At 37.7% G+C, this 19,870-nt stretch overlaps 1 protein-coding gene across 6 annotated transcripts in view; it reads left to right on the plus strand.

Annotated features, from left to right (window-relative positions):
- Positions 1 to 19,870, plus strand: part of MPPED1 (metallophosphoesterase domain containing 1) — a 61,243-nt gene that overhangs the window by 14,254 nt on the left and 27,119 nt on the right. For all 6 annotated transcript variants that reach the window (XM_053978225.1, XM_053978224.1, XM_053978227.1 and 3 more), the window contains 2 exons: positions 4,273 to 4,454; positions 16,830 to 17,055. In XM_053978225.1, the coding sequence (XP_053834200.1) occupies positions 4,273 to 4,454; positions 16,830 to 17,055 (408 nt within the window). The remainder of the gene's footprint in view (positions 1 to 4,272; positions 4,455 to 16,829; positions 17,056 to 19,870) is intronic.

Here is a 19,870-nt window from a genome sequence, read left to right on the forward strand (position 1 = left end):
AATATTTTTATAGGGAATAAAAATGTCTGCACCATTTTATTGTGTTTATTAAAGAGAGAAGCAGCCTTATCTTTAGATCAGATGGCTGGTTTTCATTGTTTAAAGAGAACCCTTTTCCTTTAGGAAGACTGAACAAATAGTCACTTAGTTTACATTTTTGGTATTTAATATGATTTGATAACTTAAAAACATAGGTCATTATTTCTGCAGTTAAAAACCTCAGCACTTGTGACTGGTTGAATGCTGTGTATCTATTTAGTGAATGCTTCTTTGGCATAAATCAGATTATATTAAAAAATCTGATGACTAACGTGTATATCAAGATGGTGAGCAAATACTCGGTTTTTGGGGGCAGTATATTATGGTCTGTGTTGGGGTTTTTTAGATCCTACTGAAATGCAAACAGTAAAGTGAGTTGAGTGTTAGTACTGGGAAACATCTTTTGTTTATAGAGCTGGTAAATGGTAGAAAAAATACAAAAAAACAAATGTGGGTTCAGAAATACTTTTACAAATGAAAATGCCAAATGCAGGTTGCCTGATTTGTTGAGGCTTAGCTATTCTTTCTGAATTTTCAGACAGCTCCTGGGCACTCAGGAATTTGTTTCCTGATCTTAAAAACTAAATGTTTTTACTGGGCTGAAAATAAGTTATTTAGTAGTATTTACTTGGTTCTCAACAATATACTGCTTAAACTTCTAACCAGTAAGAAATTGTAGTACTGGAATCTTAGGCAGTCAACTACATGATTGAAACCCAGCACCCAAGCAAGGAGTTGAAAATAAGATATCCTTAGAAAACAGTTCCTCAGAAGAGTTCAGTAATCTCTCATGAATGATTAATACTATTGAAGAAGCTTGTGCATATAGAAAAAACAGGCCAAATCAATTGAAACATATACCACAATCTGACCTATGCTTTTTCTTTGTACAGAAATAGTAAATAATGTTTCTGAATACCAGTAGGATTGCTTTTTCTTCCTACCAGTGAATAGAATAGTAACAAAGAAGGGAGAAGTAGACATTAAAAGGGTGACAAAAGCACCTTTTATTCACATGATTGTTGTGGGTGAAATCCTAGCCCTGCTTCTGTGCATGTAAGTTTTGTCCTTAACTCCAGGCTTTGTGCATGGTTCAAAATACCTCCATTAGTGATGTTGCAGGCAATCATAAACATTTCACACAGTCCTGTTAACATCTGAACTCTCAGTAAACTACTTTCACCACAGGGTAGGAGGAGGGTTGTATGCTCCTTTTCTTCTGGATTCAGTCTTGTTGCAGCTCTTCCTTGGTCCTCTGTGCAGGTTTGGATTACTTATTTGATGTTTTAGCTCCCAGAACATGCTGACAGCCCTTTCTAGACCTGTCGTAGTCTGGCATCCCTGTGCTTGTGAGATGACTGGGTCGCCTCTGACAAGGAGGATGGTAAATTTTGCCTGTGTTTTCAAGTCCATCAGTCATTTCTGGAAAGTGCCTGTCTCACTCCTTCCTAAAGTAGTACTGAAATCTAGTGTATAAACTAACCTCTGGAAGTTTTTGCTCTGAGATGTTCCAACTTCGCTTTTCAGTTTCTCTGCAAGTTTTCCTACTGATGTAAAGAAAAACAAAAGCATTTGCACAGAAATAATCAACAGATTTGTATTCCTCTGCTCATGCTGCAAGATGTGTATTGGGTGTTGGTGTGACAGCTGCTGTGGGAACGCATTACACAAGAATATGGGGATTGAGCCTTCAGAAATTATTTCCAGTAATACAACTTAGATGAGCTTGTGAAACCTGACATATGCTTTTATCTATATATGGTCTCAGTGCGTGCATATCACTTCAACATGAGAAATCTGCATCTCATTTATTTGGGTGGGTTTTTTGTATTGATGCCTTTTTCCCATGAAAATTCTCTGGCTTATTGCAGAGAATTTAAAAGTTACACATACCTCAGCAACCAGGAAAATGCTGTCCCCATCCCCATCCAAAGCTTGTGCATTATGTGCTGCATGGGGTTGCCATGGTAAGTCTGCTGTTCTTTCCACACAGCTTCCTATGTGAAACGTACACTGCTCCCTAACACCCACCTCACTGCTTTGCTGGGCTTTAAAAGACTTCTGAAGGAGAAGCTGTACCTGCTTTAAAGGCTACCCTACCTTGAAAAGTCAAAAAGTGGTGTTTTAGACAAGTCCATATTCTTAGGTTTGCCAAGGCATTATCCATGATTTAAAGCTGGCTCAGTAATGCCATCTGTAACTAGCTTTGGGAAGTGTTGGGCAGGGAGAGCAATAATTCAGTTTACTGGACTGATGTTTAATTCTTTTAGCTTGAACAGCTACAGTGATAGCTAAGGTCAGCCCCTCATCATTTTTATCCAACCATCCCAGTTCATTTTGTGAAATGACTGCATCTTCCTTCATACGGCTCCCACCTGGGGGCAAATCCTTACCCCCCCAGTCTGAGCCCCACCATTCACCACCCACATTCCTCTGCACCCCTGCTGCCTACCCTGGATCTTGCCCTGTGTAGCTTTCTCCTCCTCCAAAACAGAGGCATTTTTAGCATCTCAATCCTTCTCCTTCATCTGCCCTTCCCCACATGTCCTACACGAGCTGTTTCCAGCTGCTTGGAGTCCAAGCACTGCACTCTTTGCCACCCAAATTTTGGAGTTCCCACTACATCCCTGCTTACATATGCCCCTGGCATGTAGTTCATCAGGTAGGATTTGATCACAGCTGGGTTTACCCCTCAGCTCATATTTAGCTACTTTCTGCTCAAAACCTGGAACTTCAGAAAGACAACCCTAAGGTGTTTGTATTAAAAGGCTGCTCCTCCAGTTTTGCTGTAAAAAACCCAATATTTCTTCTTTCGATATGGCAAAGATGGATACAAAATAATTGGTTCATACTCTGGTTTTGTAGTTACATTGTAGAAATTGCTAAGACCTTTTTCTTTATTTAACAATATTTCAATGTTTTAGATTTGTTCCTCACCCTCTCACTAATCCTGTAAAGTTGTCAAAACCACCTCAGTTATCTGCCTATAAATTTCATATAATTTTTTTGACACAGAGAAAAGGTTGAGTGATTAAAGATTATTATCTTATGCCTTTTAAGCAGTAAAATGCTTTTTGAAAATATACCTAGTAAACAGAAGTAGTATTATTAAAAGCAAAGATCTTTATGATTTTTTTTTCCCCTGAGTTTGTCTATGTACAAGTAAGCTCCGGAATTGAAGCACAACCAGCAAAGGATAGAAATATGTACTGTATACTGCAACAGTGAGCAAAACAAATTTTATTTGCCCTTTCAAAAGAAATGTTGAAAAAGTAAAATAGTTCATAACAATTCTGTATATCTCTCTGGTTTCTAGTGACACTAACATAACTCTTGCATCTCATGCTTTTTGATTTTTTTCCATGAGAATTCTCTAACTGGAGTAGCAGATACAGTATAGCTGCATATACATAGATTTGCTTCTATGTATTCAAACAAAATATGAATTGAGGTTAAAAAGATTGATTTGAAAACAAGTATTCCTTCCATAGCAGAGACGTGTTCTCTGATTTCCTCTTGTAAATTATAAGTGAGTCTAATCAAACTGGGTCAGATCTTTTTGTTTCTTCAGTTTTGAATGTAGAGATTGTCTTCTGAACAATGCAGCCTCACCCCTCACAGCATCTGATTTCATTTAGTGTAATTAGTCCCAGAAAGTCATCACTTTGTCCTGACAACAGTCAGGCTTTAACATATATTTACAGCTGTTAGGAGAGTTTTAATGTTGCTTTGCATTAACACACTGAAATGTATCTCCAGAACGCGTCAATTAAATTTGCTCAGATTGAGTAACTTGCAGAAAAGAAGTTATAATTAGAAATAAAAAAAGCATCTAAATGTATTTATATATCTAAAATAAATCTTTTCCCTGTGTACAGTGTAATCATATTTAAACAATGGAATGAGATAGTACTTTTCCTTTGAAAATGGGAATGCCTTTGATTTATTTGTAAGTATTTGTGTCAGAGTTAGTGCCATAGTCCAATCTCTTTTCCTTAATCTCTTTAAATTAATCTATCTACCCAACAAATACTGAAAATGTTGTGATGTGAACATCAAGAATTTTTACACCTCCCATTAGTGTTAGGTTTGTTTTAATAAATCCTTCCATCAGGCAGATTTAGAAGTCTGTGCAATCTTTTGTAAAGGTAAAATAGTAGTGCCAGAATTGCAAAGCAGACACTAAGGAGTACGTAAATACTTTATAACCTTGTTATGATGCATTTCCTCCAGGGTTGATCCGGTGCCCCATGATGCTCCGAAGCCTCCAGGATATACAAGATTTGTCTGTATTTCTGATACTCACTCAAGAACTGATCCCATCCAAATGCCATATGGAGATGTGTTAATACATGCTGGTGATTTTACTGAGCTGGGACTTCCTAGTGAAGTAAAAAAATTCAACGAGTGGCTAGGTAGGTATTGAATTCTGTGTGGATTCGACAGTAAATTTGTTTACTTGTTGTATCTGCCCCTTCTGCCTCCCAGTTAAAAACCATCATGCACTCAAAAATAATGAATATTAATTTGACTTTTAAGTTTGAATGGCAGTGAGTGGGAATCAGATTTTTTTTTTTTCCTTAGATTCGACAAATATTTTTGCATTTTTCCAGCTGAGCAAATAGGATTTGTGAGACTATTCATCTGTTCTGCCTTCACACTCTCAAGTGTACATTAAGTAACTTCTTGGTGTTAGCAACAATTGAAGTCAGGAGGACTTTAATGATTTACATAAAACCTCTTGTATACATTGTTACAGCTTTGCTGCCTCCCTCAAAAGGTTGTTGTGACTGAAAACATTTTTCTGTTTAACCCCAGAGGGCTCATAGGTGTGGGGTTTTTTTATATCTGAGGCTCAGCTGCGCCACAGAGATGAATTCTGAACAAAGCAAACCCTGTGTGCATGTGGTTGCTGCCTTGGATGTAGCAGACCAGATGTAGATAGATGCCTTCTGCAGGCAACTTTTGGCATTGCTAACTGAAATTCTGTTCCACTGGGCAAGAGTGTGATGATTTACATGTGCTTCTGCAATGTTTTGTATATGCTAAAAAAAAAAAAGACAGTGAAAATTGGAAAGCATGCACTGTATCCAGTCAAAAACCCTCATCAGTGCTGTTCTTGCAGCATTGCAGATACCTTAATTTAGAATAAAAGTGGCTTCTGGATTCTGAGACTTCATTAATTAAAAAAAGGTGAGAGGGAATGAAGGAGTTGGGGAGAGAAAGGACCCAGTTTAAGGGTAACGGATTTCAAGGTTTTGTGTTAATTTTCTTTCTTGTAGTTAATATATTTGCATTTTTTTGCTGTGGTTTTTTTTTTTTTTTTTGGAATTTAGAAAGGAAAGTCAGGACTTCACAATTTAAACAAATATTTACTAGAAAATAATTATCAGCAAGGGTGATAAATATTTATTTGAGCTCAGGAACCCAGTAATATGCCCCACACAGAACAATTGTTTTTTTTCTGTGACTATGAAGGTAGGAACAGCATGTGGAATAATTGATATAGAGCCATCAACTCTCTGCACCCAAATGGAACAGGTTGGTTATAAAACAGCAAGTTTTAACCCTATTCTGTAGGTCTCTACCAAGTATTATAGTAATGTGCTGAAAATAGCATTTACAAATTATTCAAACCATATGGTTATCCCTTCTAAGTAATCCTGATTTTATTTATCTGCTGGTGTGGGAAGGGAAGTGCTTTGGGATATTGCTGGTGAGCAAGGATGGGGCTGTGCACATTGCTTGCTGCACAGCTTTTGTCTCCAGTTCTCCATCTGCCTCCCTGCTGGTCACAGCTGTACGGTGTTCTGAAGATGTCTGTAAGCTGAAATCCTCTCAAAATGGTAGGGAGATTTCCAAAGGCATTTCTGTGATGTTCTCTTCACCATTTTTATTCCAAAAAACAGGCTTAATTTTCTGACTTTTCAGGCATGCTTCCAATTTCATGGTAGTGTGCGCATGGGAAAAGGTGATCTTGCTGGTTGGAGTTCTATTTTTGCAAGAGCAAAAGATTTGAGATACAGGAAGTTAGCAAGTTAAAAGGATTTTGTTTAGTTTCGTGGCAATTTAAAATAAAGATTTAAATTTTTAATAAAGTTTTTATTTGGTTGTTTTAAATGAGCAGTTTAATTCAACTCTTGAATATACTGAGCGTTCACAAAATCTGCAATAAATGGCAGAGTGGTTAAAAGCATCCCCATTGAGAAGGAATTTCAGAAGGTTTTGCTGGTTGTCCATTTTTTTGTGAAGGCATCAGTCTCCAACAGCTTTGATTTTTCTAGATAGCTGCTTCCAGTACCTTCCATAATTTTGCAGCTCCACAGCCAACCCAACCTTCTCCTTCCTTAATATTTTACTGGTTTCTTGAGAAAGTAACTGACAGACTCTGGCACCAACTTTTCCTCCACTGACATTCTTCCTTGCTGCTGCCAGATCTCCCTGTTTATTCCTCATGCACAGGGCTCACTTTCCCACTTATTTTGTTCTTTGTCTAATCCATGTCTCCTGCTGTCCTTAGATTATGACTTTGTTTTGCCTTGTAATAAACACTAGGTTTGGTACACCTTCCCTTGATCTCAGCTTCCCCTCAAGCACAAGATACAAACCCTCCTCCTGCTCTTGCTCCAAGTCTTTATGTGCAGCATTGATTCCCACCTTTCATTTTTCAGTTTTGCCATGCCCTCTTGGGTCTGTGCCACTCTGGTCTCTGTTTCATCTTTCCAGATGAACTCACCCTTCAGCAATTTCAGATTTTATCTTTGCACTTTACACAAAACTCCTGCGCCTGTCTGATGGAAAATTTATTTTACATTACCATCATTAACTTCCATGGGCCTTATGGTTCTTTCAAGCACATGCTCAAGTGTTGTGCTAATAGAGGCACATCGGCTGGATGAGTCATCCCCTAAAATCTGTTCTCTTTTTATGTCTTTCCCTGGTACCCCGGAGGGCCACCAGCTCGGCTAATGGCACTTACGATCCCAGTATGGTCCCTAGCTGGGGCTGGTAGCTCAGGTGCTCTGTTTTGGCTGCCCTTTAGTCACCAAGTTTTATACTTCTGACCCCTAAAGCCCTCTAGTTCATTTCAGTTTGTTCTTTCTGGTGATTAATTGCTTTCTGTCATGTGTCTTTTTCTCTAAGCCCTTTCTCAGGGAGAGAGTTGAGGTTTCGCTAGGGCTGGCTTGGTGTCTAACTCTGTGGAAGAAATAAAATGTTGGTGATCACTGGATATGCTTATTTTCTTAGCCTTCTATGGTAGGCAGTCCAGCATTACTTTTAATTTAATATATAGATTTTTCTTCTCTGAGTTTTTAAATTGCCTTTTGGATCTATGCAAAGTTTGAGCACAGACACAGTTTTGCAACAGAGTTCCATAATATGACAGGAATGGTGAGATGAACTGTGCTTATTCTGAACCTGTCACCTACTAGCTTCATTTGGTAATTCCTAATACTGGAAGAGGCCAATGAAAAATTTATCACTTTTTATTCTGCTTAAGAATTTTTAGGCTCTTTCTGTATCTGCCCTTAAGATATTTTTCTGGCTAAAGATTGTTCAGAAGTCTTTAAATGCCTTTGATCATCTGTGTCACTCTTTGTACCTCTTTGTTCCACATCCTTCTAAAAAGAGTGAGAACAGTTCTGAGAACATGTTCTGAGAACACTACAGATTTATTCCCTGGCACAATGAAATTTCCTCGTTCTCTTTTCCTTTCTGGTGTTGTGGATTATTCTGTTTTTAATAGAACAATGAGATGGCATTGTCATAAAATTTCCTAATACAATTCCATGAAGTCTTTCCTGAATGGTAATAGCTAGTTCAGAACCCATCACTGCATCTATAGTTTGTGTATTTTTGTCCAAATTTTTAAAATTATTCTGCATAAATTTATGTTCAGTTTCATCTGTCGTCTTATTGCCCAGTCATGAAATATCATGATGCACTTTTGCAAGTGAGATTACTATTTTGCTGATGTTTTTCAGGGTAACTTAGAAAATGAAGGAATGAATAGTCAGTTTACAAAGCATACAAACAGTGCCAACCTGCTCACTGCCCTCCCTTCTTTTTTTTTTCTGAACTGACCCTTCTCCTGTTATCATATCTCAATGTTTTCCTTTTTTCATCTGTGTTTGTTCTCTGTGTTTGTTTCATCTAGTTTGTTCTCTTACTGTATTTTTCTTCCAAATTAAAAAATTCAGTTTTGAAGAATCAGAAGAAGATTAAGTACACAAGGTATGTTTTATGGTAGGACTGAACAGAAGGCAAAAAATCCAGGGAAACTTTCTGATAATTTATAAGAATGCATGGCATGACTTCAAACGTGTGCTAATTTTCCAGTATGATGAGGAGATTTTAATGATAACACTTCAAACAGACAAAAATAATCTGCAGCTATTTCATTATTTTGGATTTTGTTATTCATTCCCTTCTTCCCTACCTGCATGTCAATCAAATGTGTTGTAGGACAAATACAAAGATATATGTCCTGCCTTAGTACACTCATCAAATACTGACTCCAAAACCTCTATTTTTTATCTCCCATATTGTTGGCACTGGAAATTGCCTGCTTGGCTCAGTTGCTCATGTAATTCCCTTTGCTCAAGCCTGTAATATCATTTCCAAATTGTGTATGCTCCAAGACCTGCTGTCACTTTGAGCTTGTGGGTTACTTTCCTGGAAATTTAACTAAATAGATGATCTGTGGTATAAGCTGTAAAACATCCATCTTTTCTCTGAGAATTCTCTTCTGTGCATGGATTGGGAAGATTACTTAAACTAACACATTTTGTAATATATATTGTTTCATTGTGTTTCCTTGAGATTTTCCAGTTTCTAAGACAGACTTTCTACTTGAAATTCAAGTTCAAGGTAAATTGCAAATAAAAAAATAGAAGGTGGCTTGGAGTTATGGAAAACAATAATTAGCTCTTCAGAATATTTTCCTGAAAATACTATTACAAGCATGTTGTACACACACAAACACAAACAAAAAAAGTATTACATTATTTGACATGTATTTCAGAAGTTGACCTAGGCAAATTCAGCACAAAGGATAAGATTTTTATTTCAGACTAAAAAGTATTTTAGAGGGAAGATGTCTACAAACTGTAGTAACTAGCACTACTAGAAATACCTGTTTCTAGAATTAGATTGTATTTTATCTAATCCTGTAATATTAGATTCTGTAGACAGACTCAGAGATTTTTTCAATGGACATCATCTCTACTTTTTCAAGTTCTTGATAAAAGATCTTCAGAAAAACTTGTGGTCACTAGGCTTAGCTTTACTTTTGCTTTACTGGTCAGCTTTGCAAAATGATAGTAATTATTTTTCTTCCTCTCTTAACAGGTATATTTTTAAGTTCAGTAATACTCACATTTACACCAGATTAAAATCATGTTGAAGATGAAAAAAAACAGCTTCAGAGCAGCAAAAGGAATTAGAATTTATATATTGTAGCCATGCCATTTTGACCATCAGTAATTACACTACTTTTATGTTCATGTAGAAACCCCTTGAAAGAAGTATTTAAGCATTAATTATCTATTTACAAAAGAGTGGCTTTGGAAATGCAGTGAAAAACATTGAGCTGTGTAGGGATTTAGAACAGATGTCAATTTTAAATGACTGGGCATACTAAAAAAAGTGTTGTTTTTTACTGCTGTTCTTAAATGTATGGTGGCTTGATGCATTTATACATCCAAGGCTCAGACACAGAAAATTGCACTGCAACACACTCTCCCAGTATTTCTCCAGTTCTCGGGAATTAGGATGTCCTAGGAACTTCAGAATATTTAACTGGCTTCTGTGAGGAATTTTTAAGTTGCATCCCTGTATTGAGAAGATGATCCAAAGTAACTATTTCCCAGGTACACCTCCTGTGCCAGTGGTGAGAAGCTGTAGAGGTGATGGATGCTAAAGTGTTGTTCCTTCATTTCCTTCTTCCAAACCCATGAGCTTCTGGGGGATTTCTTGAACTTTGTACTAATTCTGTGCTTGCCTCTTTCCACTAATGCATTGCAAAGTAGCCAAACTCCAGGATTCTGAGTCAGAGGTTTCATAAATACTGAGATCCCTGACCCTTCAAAGGAGCAAGTGAATAAAAATACCCAGTCTTATTCCAGACTAGCAGACAATGGTAGCTTTAGGAAGGCAGTGTGGCCCAGAAGTGAAGAGAACAACCACAGAACTGGAAAGGTGTGGGATGTGAGTCTGTGAACTGTCATTGCCTCTGGCAGAGATATTTGAAAGAGCCTGAGGAAGACAGGCAACCAAATTCTAGTTAGTCATCTTCAGATTTGACAGCCTCTTTATTGTTCCCTCTTGTGAAATTGTGAAAATGATGCTTGATCCACCTACCACATGAATGTGTTGGAGGACTAATTATTCTCAGTACAGCACTTTGAACACCTATTGTACAGCACTGTACACAAACATTAAACATGGTTATTAGTGCTGTGCACCTTGTACGCTGACATGACACACGGCTCTTTGCAGTCTTCTCTTCCAGAAGGTGACAAGTGGGAGATGCTGAAAGCACCTCCGTGGTGCTTAGCCGTGGGATCTGAAGATCTGAATACAAATCTGTATCAGTGTGCACAGAGATCCATGTAGGAAGTGTAAGATGTTTTTTAATTGTTACTTTTTAACTCAGTTTTCCCAGCTCTTTTCCTTTTGTGGTCCCCAGATACAAATTGTAACCAAAACTAGAATATTTCTGGGGGCAGAAAAGACGTGGTAGGAATTATAACATCTCTTACAGACCACAGGTGAACAGAAGGTGCAGATCCATGTAACCTTTTGTCTTGATTCAGTGCAGCTACTCTAATGGCCTAGTTATGCATTGGGCTAGTTCTGCATAATTGCAGGGTAATTAAATAAACGGGGCTAAAAGGAAGCCACTTTTCCCTTAGAAGTAATTTTGACCAATTATTATATGTATGTGGGTGGGTATAAAGCACAGTATATCAAAGAGCCTAAGTTGGATTATTATCAGGTGTTTTTTTAGTTTGATTTGCCTTCGTCTATTTTAAGGAATCCTGTTTTATCAATGTGAGCAGTGTTTTATGTGTTTGCTGTTTTAGTGTTTGCTATAATTACTGGCTTTTTCAATGCAAGAATGGCTAGAGCTGGAAGGTTACAGATGACTTGGGAGGGAGTGTTAATTTACAGTATTATTCCAGATTACACACCATACAAAAAGTATGTTAATGTGAATTTCCCAGACATCAGCCCCAGTGTTTAAACACAGAACTGTCAAAAAGCAATGCTAAAATGCTAAAAAGCAATCTGAGACAGTTATGCAGTCTTTCCACTGTATCACTCACTGCTGTATTCTAAAAGGTTGAAATGAGAGGGAAGACACACTTAGTGGGCACTTACACTAAGTCTGCTTTTAATGAATATTAAAATTTCTGCTCAGTACAAAATACCAGGAAAGAAGCAAAACACATCTGCCTGTCCAGGTTTGCATTTAGCTTGGCAAAGTTGGGAGCTGATAACAACTGTGAGCTTCAGAGGAGGTCCAAAGTTGATAAAGATGCCTCACTTGGTACAAGGGGAGCCTGAAGTATGGACACCATGAGTTTGCACTTGGATTATTTGCAGTGTTGATCTGGTTTACTGGGTTGCTGATAGAACAGGATGAACCCTTAAACACACAGAATTCTGCTTTGAACAAGCTCAGCTGCAGAGAAATAGCAAACAGTGTTTCTCAGCAGGCTGCATTATGCAGCCTGTAGTCCAAATAATGGCTCCCCAGCAGTTCAAGTTATTTTGTATAAATTATGTTTGCCATAAAAAGAACCTACTGGAGTTTGGAAGTTAAAAATTACTCCAATAATTCTGTAATTGGTGCATAAACATGCAAAAATTAGACGTTTGGTTGATTTTCTTAATTAGTAATCTGCAGTAATGAAAGGAATAAACAAAGATAATCCTAGCTAAAAAAATATATATGTTCCTATACATATTCTATTACCAGAACTGCTGTCACATTCTTATCCTGAACAAATGAAAAAGCTAAGAAACTTTCTGAGGAAGGTTTGCTGTAAACTGGCAAAAACTCCATGGATGAAGTGAAGAAGTCTGTAAGACGATAACACAGCTGACTATATATGAGTTAAATATAATAACCTGAGCTTGCTGATAGTAAAATAATCTCAAATTATAAGAAATTATATCAATGGAGGAAATTTAGGGCCTATTTTTTGTGTGATGAGTTGGTCTGGGAGCAGAGCCACTGCTGCCTGACTTCTTGGATCCTGTCTTGTAGATCCGCTGTGGGTTCCAAGTTACCTCATTCCTTTGAAACCTCTCCTTCAGACTGGGAATTATTTACCTTAGACATTTTCAGGAAATTCAAGGGAACATAATTACCTCTGAGGTCTTTATATAGTAAATGGCTTTTCAAACTGCTGGGCAGTTTCAGACAGATATGGAGTGACAAGCAGACAGACATCTAAAGCATTGTACTTCTACAAGTTCTTTGTTTTCCCTAAGAAAAAAGGTATCTTTTGCTAAAAGTGCTAAATTAAGGACAAGATAATGTGTCTCCATCGTTTTACTGCATATAAGGGGCGATTACAAAATGGAAAGGGGAAAATATGGCAGGAGAGATAAAGAGTCATGTGGCTGAGAAGAAGGAAAAGGATGGGAGAAATCTCTTATCCCACATTAAGACAGAGGCTGACAGAGTGGATGGTGGCTTGGACCCCCATTCCAAATTGGCAGAAGGCAAAAGTTGAATGTGGCCTGAAAGAGAAAGCTCAGAAGCCCAGGGCTGAATCTGAGCCAGTGTGCTTCTGATAGGATTTTGATTTGTAAATGTTTCGTTCCAAATCCAAATAGGATGAAGTGGATAGAGGTTGATTTTGGAGGAAAATAATTTTAGTTTCTTGCAAATTAAACATGAGAGGAGAAAAACCCAGCACTTACTTTAGGAAAAAAAAAAAAATTGCCTATAAATGAAATTTTTATTCACCCCAAAATATTTTAAATGGACATTTTGCTTCATTTTTTTTTTCCTTGGTAATGTCAAAAAGACTATGTGAATTTCCAAATATAACCCATTCCATCCAAGTGGCATTTTAATACAGAAAAATATTTAGGTAAATTTTTTCCATCCAATTTTAGTTGCAGTTTATGTCCAGATTAGAGGCATATTTTAGCAGAATCTTCTCAGGTGCCAAGAACAGAAGGATCCCTGGACTTTGGACAAAAACACTTGGCTTGTTTTGGCTGCTCAAAAGAAGAGATCAGACAAAAAAAATGTAACTTCCCCCAAATTCATAATTTTTCTTCTTTTTTTTCTTTGTTTGAAATTACATCTTTGACTCCCATAGCATATGTTCTTGTATGTGTTTCTTGGCACTCCTGAAGGGCAGATCTGTTTCTTACATGCTTCCTGCATTACTTTTTTTCTGGGGAATTAATTTTGTCCTGGATATGTGTGCAGAATTCCTGTGATAGCCATAATTTTTCTTTAATATCATTGTATACACAGAGCTTCTGTATTAATACTGAGTTTGCTACCTGCCCACCAGCAAAGCCATATACTAGAATCAAATGTTAATTGGTTATCAGTTGGGGATTTAGTCCTACTTATCTGCTAGATGGATAGTATTAGAAACTTCCACCAGAGTCAATGGAACATACTCTCCAGTCCTGTTAAATTGCCTGTCTACCATAGATTTGTTCCATTACAATCACAACACAAAATGAGGTTTGGATTTGTTTTAGCATTGCAGGCTCTTCAAAATTCTGGTTTGTTTTCCAGTGTGGATTGACAGGAATCTAGAGAATCATGGAGGATGGAGGGGACCTCTGGAAGACATTGAGTCCAGCCTCCTCCTCAAAGTAGGTGTGGTTAGAGACAGGACCTTGGCCCACTGAACTCTGAGTGCCTTTGAGGGAGATTTCCCAGTTGCTCAGGGCACCTGTTTCACTTTTTTACCATCCTCATGGTAAAATTCTTTCCTTGTAGCATGTTCTTGCTTGTGCCTGTTGCTGCTTGTTGTGCACCTCTGAGAAGGACTTGCTCTTGCGTTTTCCTGGGCTCAGGTGGTGGCAGACCAGCAGCAGGGTCTGCCTTTCATCTTCTCTGGTTCTGAACAGCCTCAGATCTCAGTCTCTCCCCTCATCCCAACCATCTTGGCAGCTCTCTGATGGACGTGCCTCAGTTTCTTAGAAGTTTTAATGCCACTGAAGAGCCCAGGATGGGACCCCACACTCCAGAGGAGGTCTCACAAGTGCTACATGGAGAAGATCACTTTCTTTGTTCAGCTGGTTTCGCTGGTGATTAACACAGCCAGGGTGCCATGGCCACAAAGACTCCCTGCAGAGTCTTTTTGAATGAAGTTACTCCATCCTGGGTGCAGCTCTGGGAATAACTAATGAATCTGGAAGCGTTTTAATTATCTGTGATCAAGAGCTGTTGGGATAAAAAATGGGAAGGTGTTTGTTCTAGGGCTGTGCATAGGAACATAGCCATACAACAGTTCCTAGATTATGTACCCTTGGGGATGTCCTGTTCCTAACCAAGGAAGCTGGGGCTACAAATTGTACAGGAATCTCTTCCTTACACATAACTTCACAACAGCAGTGCCTAGTAGGGAACAACATTTCAAAGATTTATACCTAAGTCTGTATTTCAAGAGCACTCAGAGTAAAAAGCAAAGCATGTTCTAAAGTCTTCCAAGGAACAAAGTTTGAACAAAATATTGCTAAATCTATGAACAAGCAGTAGAAAATACCCTGTTAGTAAAAAAAATTAAGATTTAAAGGGTAAAAAGTATAGTTAAAGAGACAAAGAAAAGGAAATAGTTTTATCAAAGCCTGGTGTGGAACGAAAGAATAAAACAAACAACTGAGATGCATACTCATGAAAAACACAGTTGTTAATTGAAAAGCTGACAGACCTGTAACTACAGCAGTGCCTCTGGCCGCCACTATAATAAATGTAACTGTGCATTTAGAGTAATTTGCTAATTTGCCTAAGTAACACCCACAGACAGCGACATGACATAAATACATTAGTGGAAGCAACAACTATAACCAGCTCATACAGTTTCTTGGCTGCTAGATGGATGGATCAGATGAGCTGGAAAAGATTTACCAAACAGAACAGAAATGGAGCTGGTAACAACATTGTGGGATACAGGATTTCTTTACTCCTTTAAGCTTTCTTTATTCCTAATGCCCATACATACTGCAGCATGTAAATAACATTTTTAACTTGTGTGTGTATGTGTGCACACACCTGGAAAACTTGTACAGGTGGAGTACGCATCTGCTAAATGCTAAGTGTTTCAGAAGCAAAAAGGAGAAGCCTTTCAGGTAAATTATTGACTCTTGAACATTTAACATGTAATTACAAATATCTGAAAAGAGTTTTTGTTAAATATTCTAAAGGTACATATGTATTTGGTCCATAGGAAAGACTGGAACCTGTACCATCAGATTTCCTAATACAGGTGTTCCAAGTGTCTGAAATTTGTACTTCAGAATCACCTACATCTTCATTTGGCAAAGTTCACCCCTGTGTCACCTCTTAGGCTAGCACTGTTCTGTCTTTTGTTTCCATAACTCTGAATCACACTGTTGCATTTCATTCTGAAGTCCTACTCATGCCAACTTTTGCCATTGCATATTAACTGGTTTTTTATATTCTCTAAATAGCCTGCCTCCAGGTAAAGGTTGGGCCATCGCTATGGATTTTTATGTTATCAACAGTGCATTTCTAAAATTAAACCCCACAAAATTGCTGTTATGCAAGGTGGGTTTAATTTTCAATAAAATATTTCTTTCTGGTCCCAATCCCCTCTTCTGACAGTCTTCATCCTGATACAAATTAACAGTGCAGAAACAAAGCTAACGAATGCAGCTTTGCACAGTTTCCATCTTTGTTTCCTCCCAGATGTGCTTAGGAGGTTTGTGCTGAGCTGTTTGAGACAGGCATTGCCAGCTCTCAGGAGCTGAATCCAGTGAATAACCAAATATGGAGAGTCAGGTGAAAAGTTTCTGTTTCAGTGCTGCTCTCAGGAAGAGCCCATGTGTGTGGGCATATATATTCTTGCCTTCATCAGGAGGTTGTTCTAAGGTTTTTCACTAAATACGGGTTGTAAAATATTCTTGAACATGAGCCACTTTAAATTATAGTCCACGGAGCTAAGGGAGTCACTGAGAAAATGGAGCAGGAAAAAAAAACCATGGGATAGAGGCAAAGAGTGAGATTTCACTGTGGGATGTGGATTTTTGACAGCCTAACTGAATCCATGCCTTGCTTGAAGGCTTCATATTAATGTCAGGGCAAAGACCCCTCTGGCTGACCCAAGTTCTGAGTGTCAGTACAGGCTGACAAAGACCTCAGCTCTGGGAGAAGAGAGCTGACATGATTTTATGAAGCATTACAGCTGATCTTCTTTGAACCCTAATTTCTGTCAAAGAGTTATCATCACTGTCACAGTAAATGATACTTGCAGCACAAATGGCAATTAACTAGAAGTAAATAGTAGAGCAGAAGTCTGCAGACTGGTTTTTAAGGTTGATGAGTTGAAAGTAATTTCAACACATTAATGCTAAGCATGCTAAATCATAGTGTGTCATGAAAAAGACAGTAATGTCATTTACCTGAAATCAGCAGGAGTTACAACAACATGTATTAGGGGTAGGCTTGATTGTTTCAAATATGTGAGCATAATACAGGAACCAATAACACTTTGTCTATCTGTTTGCTTTTATCAGATTTTTCATGAAACAAGTAATTTGTTTGTTTTTTACTGTTTTAGGTAGCCTGCCCTATGAATACAAGATTGTGATAGCAGGAAATCATGAATTGACCTTTGACCAGGAATTCATGGCTGACTTAATCAAGCAGGACTTTTACTATTTCCCCTCTGTTTCTAAGCTGAAGCCAGAGAGCTATGAAAATGTACAGTCTCTTCTAACAAACTGCATCTATCTTCAAGACTCTGAAGTGACAGTGAGGGGATTCAGAATATATGGCTCCCCTTGGTAAGCAGGTTTTTAAGCATACATAAAAAAAATATTGTTGATTGCTATCACATCAGCCATTTTGTCTGCATCAGCTGTATTTGGATTGCTGTGCTAGGAAGAAAAGTAACACTCACTTTGATAAAGTTTTTATATTTTCTTGCAATGAATCATTCCTGTGACAAAATAATGTACTGTACTGTGGGTATGGTTAACCAAATAATGATGGGGAAAAAGATGGCATGCTCTTCAAACTCTCAGCCAGGAGCAGTTGCTTAACAGTCCATGCAGGGGACTTTTGTGTCATAAAATATGTTTTCTATCCTTGGTGAGTTTATTTATTTACAGGTTAATCTTATTGCAAGGGTACATTCTTTTGAGAATTTCCATCCTGCAGATAATATTGGAAGTTCATTAGTGTATACAGTAGTCATTTAACTCAGTGAGCTTATTTCAGCAACTCTGAGGGTCTTTTATTGCATATCCCTCAGAATCTTACTTTCTTTTTTAAAGTAATAGCTTTCCTCAAGGTCTAGCTGAGCTTCTAAAGTCAACAACTCAGTGGCAGCTTAATATTTGAAGAATTTTGTTCTACTGCATAGTGAACACTTAGAATCCTTGACAGTATCGGGGCAGATGGACTTTAGTTCCCAACTTCCTTGTATGTGCTGCTTCTGTGTCTCTTACTTATGTCCCATTGCTGTTTATTATTTCTGCTGATACGCCTGTAAATTGGATCTTTTGTGAGCATTTGGTACATGTTTAAAAAAAGAAAAAATGTATTTTAAAAGGCAGGGTTTTAAGGGAATATATTATTCTTCCTTTTAACATCACATCTGGCTGAAATGTAGCAAACAAGTTGTCAAACCTGATGCATATACCCAGACGTGAATTTTCAGTGTGAATAAACTGTGAAATCTCTTGGATTTTTTTCTTTTTTAATGAAAATTGGCTTTTTCCCATTTGGTTACTTGAGATGGTTGTTAATTTTGTCTAAGCTTATTATTCTACATTTGTCTAGATTAGTTTTTCCCTCTTAAATGCACCCTTCTCTTTCTCCCTCTCAGACTTCCAGATCTTTCTGGGTTTTTTTCAACCTACCAACATGCTGTGTTGTAGTTCATCTTCCTCTTGTGTGTACAATATATGCAGTCAATGTGCAGTTTACTTAATTTTCCAAATTATTTGGGAAGATGTTAGATGGCATCAGTCCCAATATTAACTTCTGAGAAATGCCACTTGGCATCTTTTCCATTTTGATGTTCAACTGTAAATACTGTAATTATGTTCTGTTTACAATATGTCTGGCAACCTCATATCTTCATTGCCATGTTCATAACCAGGCACCATATTTCCAGTGTCAGTAATAATTTTCCAGGCAGTGAAGTACCAAAAGTCTCATGGAAGTCTAGAGAAATTAAATTAAACAAAACACTATCTATAAAGTAGCACTATGTACAGGCCAAAGAGAACCACTTGAACTTCCTGTGTGTGATTAGATCTGCAAAAACCTGTTGAGAAAACCTTTTGTCTAGCCACTAACCCATAAATAATGTTTCTGTAAAATCAGCTCTACCACATTCCCTTTGTTCACAAATCATGTCACTCTGTACAAGTTGCCTGAGCTATCTGCCATGATCTATCCTTCAAGTAAAAAGAATGTTTTCCATCTTTTCTGCAACTCCAGGTCACAGCTACACTTCCACACTCCATCTTTTACAATGCTGCTAAATCATCTCCCACCCCATTATGGTCCAGGAAGTTGAGTGTTGCGAGGTTTCCTGAAGATATTTGCTTTCTCCATCTGGGAGAGAGTCTTGATGAGAGTCTTCCAGCCAAACTGAGTTTTTTTGCTCGCTATTCAGCAATGCTGAATGAAGTTTCCATGCCAATTGATGACATGTCCAGTGGAAACATCAACAGTAGCACTTAGAGCCCTTCATCAATCTATCAGGGCAGCAGATGCAGAGTCCCATCAGCCAGGCCACCAGTCAGAAAGCTTGGGAAGACAAACAGCTCTTGTGTGGGGGTATGACTAGCTGCTGCTGGATTTCAGGCTGTGGTACACTCCTGTGCCTAATGAGCACCACTCCTCTTTGATATTTCTGCTGCTATACTTTGTTTGCCCTAAAAGGACAGGTTTGTCGTAGCCTCTCTGGGAAATCAATCTCAGTTTCTTTCTTCATCATAGTAATGTAATCTCTAAAAAGATACAGAAATTTGTTGAACTTTACATGGTGAATATTTTTTTTGACCTAGCATTAAAAAGCTAGTCCACTAGAAAATATTTATGAACATAGTCAAGACTTCAAAATTTAAAGTTCTTTAAGGTCTCAGAACTCCATAAGAAACTCAAATTTCATGCAGTTGCTTGTCTAATATCCTAAAATAATTTTCTTTTTCTGTTTTGAAAATATGCACTTAAACTTGCCATTTCTAATTGCAGCGCTGACCTTCTGACTTACATCACCTTTTGTAGAAATAATTAGAAGCTAGAAAGATCCCTCATTCATAAAATGTGTTGATCAGTAGTTGCAAAGTGCTTTGAGAACACTGGAGTAAGGTCTGAGGGAAAGCCAAGCGGCATTAACTTAGTGTCTTTTACCTGTAGCCATCTGCATTTTTATATGTAACCTGCACACATTGGATTTTACTTATATTTGAAATGTTTTAGTTGCAAATTAAACCATGAGAGCTTGATTAGTGTGTATAACATGCCAGCCTCTAAGGTCTTTTAAATATATACCACTTGTGTGTGGGTAAATACTTTTAATAGCACTTGGTATTTTGTCCTCTATTATTATCTAAAACCAAGTGGTTATTTTTAATCACACAG

This window comes from Vidua macroura, chromosome 5 (genome assembly GCF_024509145.1).
Source record: "Vidua macroura isolate BioBank_ID:100142 chromosome 5, ASM2450914v1, whole genome shotgun sequence".
In the NCBI taxonomy this organism is placed as follows: domain Eukaryota; kingdom Metazoa; phylum Chordata; class Aves; order Passeriformes; family Viduidae; genus Vidua; species Vidua macroura.